We start from the raw sequence: 10,521 nt of genomic DNA, 5'->3' as shown, positions 1-10,521 counted from the left end.
GGGGAGCTGCCTCTGCTCACAGACCTCCAAGGCCTGTCAGCTCTGGTCAGCAATCCATCCCATCACCGCCTGGGCAATGAACATGCAGCCCCTGGCCCACAGCTTGCCCTGTGCATAGCAGGCACCTGAGAAGGTTCTGGGTCATGTCTTCCACTTATTCCTGGGATCCCCGAGTCCTCCTGAACACCAGGAAAGAAACTCAGGAAGACAAGGTTTTCCTTCAAAAGTCGCATCAAGTAGCACAAAAGATTAAGGTTTGCAGCTATTTATTTACAAGTATACATTTAACACAATGAAATAAACACTGATATATTGAAGCCTCCTAGTTAATAGTAGTGTAACAATATGTATCATTTGGATGATTACATTATTTTAAACAACAAACTACACTGAAAAATTAATGCCGATAAAATTCTTGGTCATAATATTATTAAGAAATACAATATATAAATTGAAAATATGATTGCTTAAAATTTGAACATGGAAGTGAACTCATTTGGACAGAGTCAGAGTTTAACATAATCTGAGGGTGGGGGAGGGCTCTGACCCAAATGATATCTTTCAGGTTAACAGAAGAAAAAAGAAGCATAGTTTATCTTAAAGGATAACGGGGCAGTCTGCGTCCTCAGGTAGAATGCATTCCCAGTGTCCTCAGGTTCTGCAGTAGAGTTATCACATCACCGAGCACGAAGACTTTCCTTGTGAAGCTGCCCCATCAATTTTTTCTGCCTCCAAAATTATCCTTCTAAATACATCAACAGCAGTCTGAAAAGAAAGAGACCAGTTACAGAGCTAGTTTCAAGCAGACAGTCCTTTCACTGTGGATAGGATGAGGAAGTAGCTACCTACTGCCACGGCTGCAGGTGGGGCAGGAGGGTGCAAAGACACCCCAGGACTTCAGGGCCTCCTCATTTGGACTCCCATCCTGTATGGCCGCCCCGCACCTTCCTCGGGGGCCTCTGGACCCTCAGGGCCCCTCTTCACTGCTGGCTCTAATTCCCCTCATAGACCTTGCTTTCCCTGCAGCTTTTCCTTCCTGCCCGAGCACCCAGGACTCCAGGAAGGGAGGCACTCTTCCTGTCCTCCCTGCCCCCTCAGACCCTCTCTCCTGCACCGTCCAGAACTCCCAGCATGGACCCCCCCCTCTCACCTTCCGGCTGGCTTCTACAGCCCTGCACCCCAACCTGCCTCCCTGCAGTCCTGCTGGCAGCACCAGCACGTCACCCTCCTGACTCCTTTCAGTCCTGCGTCTCCTCTTTAATGACCGCCATCTCTATCCCAGCCTTGTGAACCCCACTGGTCCTATGAGAAGGCAGTCCCAGCTTGGATGGGCTAGGTAAGCTGCCAGTCCCTTCCTTCAAATGCACCGTGACGAAGAAAATGCTGCTGCTGCAAAGGCCACAGGAGGGCCCAGCCCAGCAGCCATCATTAGCACACCACCCTCCCGTCACCCTATTTCAGGCACCTCGCCACACCATTTCCTGGTCCCTTTTCTCCTGAACTCCCAGATTCTCACCCCACAGGCCCCTGATGTCCTGATCCTACAGCCATCTCCTTTTCCTGCAGCTGCTGCCTATTCTCACTTTCCCCTGGGGCCAGCTTAGATTCCACAGTTCACCCTCGTGGTCCCTGTACTCATCTTCCTTCTTTCCAAGTGTCCACCTGAAGAGTGCGCAGACACAGCCCAGGGGAGCGCACAAAAGGGCTGCTCACTCCACATCTGTGAGCAGGAACCTGGGGCACCCTGGGCGCTGCCCAGCAACCCAACCATAGCCCCACACTCATCAGTCTCCCAGAGGCAGGTTCTGGGTCTGGTCTTCTCCAGACTCCCCCGCTCTCAGCTTTGGCTGATGACCTGCTTAACATTTCACTGGCAACAGAAGCTCCATTCATGAGAGGACTCTGCATCCTCTGGGCACCAAATGGATCCACCCACACACTCTGCCTTCCAGCCTGTTGGCATGAATGAGATATTTGTGCTCCTGACGGATCTCAAGCAGGAGCTGGACCCATCCCTCTCATCTAATCAAGGTCACTGGCTTTAAGATCACCTCAGTATCAGAAAGCATTGTGTGAGGACAAAGATGAGATCTGGGTCAGATTTAAATTTAGTCCTAGTTCTCTCATCATACAGAGAGATCTTGAGAAGTTATTTAACGTCTCTGGATCTTAATTTTCTCATTTCTAAAATGAGATAATCCAAGTACATAATCTTAAAGACAGAGCAGGCACCCAATGTTTAATTCTATTTAAAAAATGTAACCATCTCTCATTTACTAATCTCAATATTTGTTATAAAAATTTTTTACTATCTATACTCCAGAACAGAACTGATTCAGATAAATCGCCTGCTACTGAACTTGGAAACTAATTATACAAATTTAATATCCTCTAGGAATATAGGAATGAAAGATATAGTGATCACAGGATACCTGGGTTGATGAAAAACCTACCAGACATGAAAACATTGTACTTCACAGTACAGAGAATGTAAAGGTGAGTAAGACCCTCTTGATCTCAGAGTGAATTAAGGGGTTAAGAGAGAAGAAATGACAATGTATTTCAGGTGGATGAATCAGGAAGGCCCCTTAATAAGAAGATGAGATCTACACAGAGCCTTGAGGGCTAGAAATTTCATCATGGGGAACAGAGGAACGGGACCCAAGGTCGTCAGCCAACTGTCACTCTGCTGGCCTTGCTGAGCAGCAGCAGCCAGCCACTCTTGCTGGATTGGAGTTTCCTCAGAAAACGAAAACCTATTTATCTTACTGGAAGATAAAACAAGATGATATGTAGAAAGCACTTTATAAACTAGTCAACACCTCAAATGTAGGAAGATAGGAAACAAGGGCATTTGATGCCATAGACAAGTATCTGCTGGGTTTAAGGGCACAAGAGAAGTAGGGAGTAACTAAGAAGCATAGGGACATGTGAGAGACCCTAGAGAGAAGTACAGAACTGGGTGCTAGGGGCCCGAGGGCCGCTCCACACACAATGGCAGGAGCTGGCAGCTTGCCAGCAGGGGTGGCATCACTGGTTTTCAGGTTTAACAAGTTCAGGGAGCAGAGAAGTGGTGAGAAAATGGAGGGCAGGAGATAAGCTCGGCCACCACCATACGTATGCACTGAAGACCACGAGTCTACATAGAGCCATGGGGAAGAGGCGAAGGCAAGTATGTGGAGCCCAGAGAATAGAACCAGCGTCCTCCCGAGGACACGCTGCAGCCTAAACTGGTAACAGGGCTTCTAGTCATTTTTGTGTTAAAAATAACAAATATATGACTTACTTTCATTCTACAGAAAAAGGGGGGAGGGAAGAATTACAAAATTAGTGCCAAAGTGATTTAGTACTCACTGCATTTGTCTTATTTCTGTACTAGCTCATGATAAGGAACAAAATTAATATGTTCACAAAAGGTAGTATTTCCTCTACTATTCTGTTGACCCTATAAATATTCTAGGTCCTATCCGAAGTAGACTACCCACTGAACTTATAAAATCATTAGTATCTTTCTAAAGCGAATCAAAGAAAGCTTGGTTATTAGAAATGATGTAAAGTGCTAATTGTGTGCCTATGATCCTAGCTATTCAGGAGGCTAAGGCAGGAGAACTGTAAGTTCAAGGCCAGCCTGGGCGACTTTGAGAGACCCTGTCTCAAAAAAGACAAAGAGGTGGGGATATAGCTCAGTAGAGAACTCCCCTGGATTCAATCCCCAGTACCACACACACACAAAATCAAAGAAAAATAAATGGCAGAAGGCTAAAGTTTAAAAGGGTTCAACCAAGACAGAGACTGAGAAGGTAGCACAAAATGAGTTTTGGAAACTACCTACCTGATTTTCCTTAGCAGAAGATTCCAAAAAAGCTGCATTCCAAGATTCTGCCAAAGCTTTCCCTTCTTCGTAACTGATCACCCTACAGGAAAAAGAACATTACAATTCTTTATTGGATAAAACATAAATCATTAATTTATGAAACAGGCTCCACTTTGATCAATTTTCTTGTGAGGCAGAACCATATTCTGCTAGATACTGCCAAGAAGAAACAGAGGGCATTGATTATGCCTGGGTTGGGGAACAGAAAAGACCTTGCCTTATAGGGGTTACCCACTCTCCAACAAGCTCTGGGTTCGGAGAACACAATGACATTTCCCAATACTCCAGTATCTCCTACAACTGCCTACTTCACAGCGGAGACCTGAGGGCTTGCAGTTCACTTGCGCTGAGCATAGGCTGCACATAGGGCCTCCTCCCTGCCACTGAGCTCCCTGGGCATGTGGACCCTGTTCCCCTGTCATCACTGCAATCCCAGCCTCAGTACTTAAAGTATTTGGTGGAAACAATGAATGCTACCTTTGTCACAACAGATAATCTACACAGAGTGTTCTACACAGTCTGCTCTCTACTTCTCTCTACTCTTAGAGAAATATGGTATTTACATTGTAGTTTTGCTTCTGCTGTGCATGACTGCAACACTTCTGAACAAAGAGAAACACTACAGCTAAAAATATTCTCATCCTAACAATAAAAATGGCACCTCAAAGACTCAATCGCCTTGGACTTGATCTTATAAATCAATGATGATTTAAAAGCAACATACCTTTCCATATGCAGGTCTTTCTTATTTCCAACCAACATAATAGGTATTCTATTTATAACAAAAAAATTAAAACAACAAAAAACAAACTAATTAGTGACAGATTTCATTGCTCAGAAGATGCTACAGTGAAGAGTATATAAACAAAAAGATAAAAACAGTGCTACTTACTGTACTTTCCCCACCATATCCAATAATTTGCCATGGATAACTTTAATCACTTCAAAACTATAAGACAAAAAGTATGAAATCAGACATCTATAATGTTTTCAAATGTATAATGTTTATAGTGGGAAAAAAAAAAATCAACTCACTATTTTAACATAAGCTGAACATAGAACTATTTGCCCTACCAATCCTTTCCACATGTATTTAATGCTCGTTTCTTTGTAGTCATGGGGATGGAACCCAGGGCCCTGTGCATGCTAGGCAAGTGCTCTCTCTCTTGCCCAGTCAGTAATCCTTACTGAGAATATTCAAAGGGAAACAGGTGAGACATTAAATGGGCAAGTTTAACAACATGCCAGGATACCAAACTTTAACCTCAACTCATCTAGTAAAGAACCAAGTATTTAAATAAAAACTGCAAGCGCTTTCTGGGCTGCTGTATCTTGGCACTCAGTCCTGATACCTCCTTTCGTTTACTAAGCACAGTCATTCTCCTGGTGATACTAATCCTTGATTTTTGAATATAATCAATGTGCTGATGGTTCTAGGCTGGAGTTGGCTCTCACACATCTCTCAGACCCAACTATGCATTCTACAATGAAACAAAGAAAACTTAAAATCTGTCTGTGGGATTATTTGTACCACTAACTGCTGGCAATCGGCCACAAACCAATCTTACCCTCACCCAGAAAGATGGTCATCAGCATTAGCCAGCATACCACAATCTCCCTTCACAGCTGTCCAGAGTCAGACAACGCCGAGTAAGGCCCAGAGTCTTACCCCTTTCCTCGCCTGGCCCAGCTCTGAGCCTCCCCTACGGCAGCCGGCATTACTCGAGAGCCGCCCCTCCCCTCCAGGCCATGCTCAGCACAGCAGCCAAGGGGATCTGCAGCAGCCGCCTCCAATGGGCTCGGAACCTCAGCCCACTGACCTCTGACTCTACTTCCTTCTACCTCTTCCCCTCCTGCCATTCCTCTAGCACTGCCAAAACCTCCAGGCACCTTCCCAATACTTGGAATGCTCTTTCCCTTGAGATGTCCTCATTTCTTTCCAACTCTCCACTCCAGGGTCACTTAGAACTCTTCTGCTCGCCCTACATGAATTCACAAATTTCCCCATACTTCTCATGCCCTTCTGCTTTCTGTATCTTGCTAGCGATGTCACAAATAGAAATAATAAGCTCCACGAAGGAAGGGATTTTGCTGGCTTTGTTCACTGTTGTCTTGAGCTTTGGAACAGGGACGCCTGATGAATGCATTCGACAGTGCTATTTTAACCTATGCACATTGTTATTTAGGTAAAAACTAAACTTAATCGCCCTTCCCTCACCACAGGTCAACAACGACAGGGTGTCCCAAGCACCCTGCACTACAGAACCCTGGTTCCCTTAGAATGTGCTCCATTTGCCTGCATCTAAAATAGTGTGAGTTCTTGGAAGATGGTGGTCAGTCACGCGAGAGGCAGGTGAAAGGATGGATGGTAGGCAGTGGTAGTGTGGGGCTGCCCTGCTCCGGCAGCTACACTCTGTGCACTGTCCTAGAGTAAGGGCAGGGCCGAGCCCCTTGATTCTAATACAAAGAATATGGTAAAAGTAGCAGGAAGCCACTTCTAAGTTTAGGTTATTGGAGACTGTGGTTTTTATCTTGTTAGATATTCTCTGTCACTTCTTGTGTCCTGATACAAAGTACCACCTGGCAAAATACTGAGGGTGGCCTCTGACCAGCAAAGAGCTGAGAACTCAATCCAACAACTCTCAAGGAACTGAAACCCAACAATGGCCATAGCAATGAGCTTGAAAACACTGTTCCCTAGACAGTCATCTGCATGGGACAAAGTCCTAGCAGATTCCAACCCCTGACTCTGCAGTAGAGAACTGAGCTAAGCCACATCAGTGTTCCAGATCCACCAAAACAGAGATAAGTGTGTGTTGTTTTAAGCTGCAAAATTTTTGGATAATTTATTATGCATCAATAGACACCCTCATACAATCTTTTAAAGACAAGTAATCTCTACTTTTGTCTCCAAATATTGCCATTTTGTTATGTGAAAGTAAACAGCACTAGTTCTCTGTAGGTCTTAAAGGACCAAGTTAGGGTGATGAGAGAAGCCCACAGAAGGGGAGACTCTGAGTCCGTCAACACAAGGCAAAAAGCTATCCTGGCACAGACCGAGTGTGCACAGCAAGCCAAGAACTCCCCAGTCCACTCCAGTAATCCTATGAGTCCCATGGATTCACTTCAACCTCGCTGCAGATCTTGACTGGAAGTTTCACAGGCACGTATACCTCTCAGTCGACCCCTGTTTAAATGACTGCAAGGCTGACAATAGGTGAGATGGCTGAAGCCAGCTTTTTGAATTAGGACATTATCAACTTAGTGGGTTTTTGAAAAGCTGCATTAAAAGAATGACATAATGCCTTGCACATGAGAAAGCACTCAGTAATATACACCTGTCCTGGTTTTCAAGGTAACAGTACTTTCCTAACTGTGTGCTGCAGCTGGACCATTCTGAGAAACGCTGTCAATGCACCACAGCTGCCTCTAGTCAAAAAACATTATATAGAAGGTCCACTTGCTTCCCAACACCTGTCCATTCCAGTTAAATTCATCATAAAGTCATAATTTATACAATAAACTTTTGAAACATGAGCGAAGTTTTTTGTTTCCCTGAAAACTAAAAGCCAAATGCTGTGGACGGGTTTACTAGCGATATTGCTTCTTTGTGGGTGCAGTGGTGCAGGCCTGAAATCCCAGCTACTCAGGAAGCTCGAAGCAGAAGCATCACAAGTCAGGGGCAGCCTCAGCAACCCAGCGAGACGAGAGCTGTCTCTAAAGGGCTGGAGGTGTGATTCTGTGGTAACCACCCCCCTGCACACAGCTCCTTAAGAAGGCAAGAAGGTTCAATTAAAAAAAAAAAAAAAAAAAAAAGGCAAGAAAGTGTACCAAAACTGAAAAAAAAAACGGGGGGGGGGGGGGGGAGAGAAAATTGTACAAATCTGTAAATAGTCCAGAATTAGACTGTTTCACAAGTATCTCACTCTTAATAAACTGGACTGGAGATCACAATTGACACACATTCTGTACAGATGATAAAAGGGAGACACAGACCATCAAATGAGCAAAGTCAGACTCAAAAGCAATGATTTCAGAAGATTAATGATTAAATATGTATTTATGCTTTAAAAGATTACACCCCATTTATATATTATCTATCAAAATGTATAAACACATTCTACTGTCATGTGCGACAAATTAGAACAACAACAAAAAAAAGTAAAGATTCACGATCACCTTTTTAAAATTTTTTTCCCATTAACCACTTGTGTGTGTGTCTAGGAACTGAACCCAGAGGCGCTCTACCACTGAACTATACTCCAGTTCTTTTTTTGAGACAGAACCCGGGGGCATTTAAAAACAGAGCCACGTTACCCAGCCCTTTTTATTTTTTATGTTGAGACAAGGTCTTGCCAAGTTCCTGAGGTTGGTCTCAAACTTGCACTACTCCTGGGATTGCAGGCGGGCATTGTCAAGCCCCACTAATCAATGCTGTAAGTATGTATCCTGAATGCCTCAGACAGGAGAAGTCTTCTCTTTAAACAGACCTAATTAATAGTTTACAAAGGTGACACGTCCAACATTGTCAGAGGGGATAAATGAAAACCCAAACATTCTATTTTCCAAATCTGGGTTCTTTTTTCCCCGGTACATTTTTTATTGTTTTCCTGAGGCTGGTTTTGAACTTTTCATCCTTCAGCCTCAACTTCCTAAATTGCTGGGATTACAGGTTGTGTGCCACCACACCTGGCTCCATTTCTAGAAATTATAAAATGGAATGTGTTCTTCCTTTATATTTGGTCAGAAGAAACAATTCTACAGGGACTTCAAGATAAAAAGGAATAACTTGAGACTTCTATTTTGTTTCACAAAATAATGAACAATCATCATAATTTAGGTAAAGGCTGAATTCAATAAAGACAAGTTCTGATTAACAAGTTGACATTTCCATAAGGTGGTACACAAGCTTCTTAAAAAAATAAATAAAATAAACAGCACCTTTCTCTTATTTTCTCATGTTTGAGATGTCCTGAGACTGCTCATTAAATCATGGAAAGCATGACTTAAAACAGAACATTCCTACTTCACAAGAAACATGGTCAGAACTTGCAAAGGTACCACTTTTATGGCATGGGACACTTTTGTCCTCTGCTTTGGATTAGGTCATACTTTCCTTAAATATACAAGATCCTTAGTGAGCAAGTTTTCATATTTTAAAATCTAGTTCAATGAATTTTCCCCAGTGACAAATACTGAGTTTTCAACTTGCAATTCATTTATTCTGTGGCCACCAAAAAAGGGGGAGTTAAAAAAAAAAAAAAAAGAAAGAGACATATTAAGAACATTTTCTTAATATTCACTATTTTAACTCCTCAGAGTGACAACTGGTAATCAACATTATTAGTTTTTTTAAAACTGTATTTACGAACAATGGAAATACCTGAATAGTGTTTTCCCAAGTAAATCAGAGAAATAATGGGAACATACAAACAAATCTGATCTTGCAGCATTCATCAGATTATTGGCATATTAAATTTGTTCTGGTCTAGACATTATGTGGTAGGTATATAAACTGAAAATTGTAAACTCAACAAATCAAGTCTGAACAAGAATTTTGTGTATAATATATAAATTCTAAAAATGCATAACTCAGATTAGAAAAAATTTTTAAGTAGTATGAAAAAAAGACTTACTGCTCTACTATTTAAGGTATCCAAGTCAAAAAGTAAATTATGTGGTACCAAATTAAAAAGTAGGCAGTGATTTGATGTATGAAATCCAATCCAAGCTTTGTTTATAGAGAAAAAAATAAAACAGGTAGAAAAGTGTCCTCCTATTATTGAACAAGGAATCTTATACAACCACTTACTGTTTTCAAATAGTAAGAAATATGGGAAAATGTATAAGTAAAAACATAAAACCATAAACAAGAGAATGATCTACAGTGTAAAACAAAGACTGGAAAGAAACACTCCAAAAGGCTAATAATAATATCTGCTTGGGTATCCTACCACTTCCTGTTTCTCGCATTTCCCAGTTCTCTCTAAGGAACACACGGTGCTAATTCTCAATTTTGTTTCACTTGAAGAATTCTTCAGGGATTGGGAGCGTGGGGTCTATTTACATGAGTGGCCACAATATCCAAACACCTTACAGTTAAATCTTAACACCTCAAAGTATGTTTCCCTGCTATGGAGAAAAATGTTAAGTAACACATTCATAGAGAAAAGGAGACTACAATTTTCACTGGCAGGACAGTGTGCAGTGACGAGGAGCCTAGACACGGTCCACACAGCAGCTGTCAGCCACATGTGGCTACTGAGCATAACTGAGGAAATGAATTTTTAATTGTAGCTAAATAGCCACATGCAGCACACACGACTTCCATCACTGTAGGAAGTTCTACTGCATTGTGCTGGCCTTGACTGTGGCATTGTAGACATGGATATGAATCACAACTGTCACATACAGTCTATGCCCCCCTGGGCAAGTTACTTTACCTTTTTGTCATTCGTTTCTTTCTACTGAAGGTAGAAATAAAACATTTCTGATCAAAGATTGTTTAAGGTAACAAATAATGTGTTATTAATAAGGCAGACTGCCTAGCAAACTCCCTCCACAGACAACGACACTTCCATGAAGTCGTAGAAGACAAGCTATTCCTAGAGCGCTGGTGTCTGCTGCTACACAATCTACTTCTGTTC

At 42.4% G+C, this 10,521-nt stretch overlaps 1 protein-coding gene across 2 annotated transcripts in view; it reads right to left on the bottom strand.

Moving 5' to 3' along the window:
* Positions 1 to 249: 249 nt before the first annotated feature.
* Positions 250 to 10,521, bottom strand: part of RHEB (Ras homolog, mTORC1 binding) — a 48,598-nt gene continuing 38,326 nt past the window's right edge. Inside the window, exons 5-8 of one of the 2 annotated variants that reach the window (XM_079152396.1) lie at positions 4,767 to 4,823; positions 4,599 to 4,646; positions 3,833 to 3,914; positions 250 to 765 (exon numbers count right to left, since the gene is read on the bottom strand). In XM_079152396.1, the coding sequence (XP_079008522.1) occupies positions 673 to 765; positions 3,833 to 3,914; positions 4,599 to 4,646; positions 4,767 to 4,823 (280 nt within the window). In that variant the 3' untranslated portion in view covers positions 250 to 672. The remainder of the gene's footprint in view (positions 766 to 3,832; positions 3,915 to 4,598; positions 4,647 to 4,766; positions 4,824 to 10,521) is intronic. The other variant, XM_079152397.1, reaches the window with a different exon arrangement.

This window comes from Sciurus vulgaris (genome assembly GCF_902686455.1).
Source record: "Sciurus vulgaris genome assembly, chromosome: 8".
NCBI lineage: Eukaryota > Metazoa > Chordata > Mammalia > Rodentia > Sciuridae > Sciurus > Sciurus vulgaris.
Note: the sequence above shows the minus strand (reverse complement) of the source record. Positions and strands in the feature narration are given on the sequence as shown.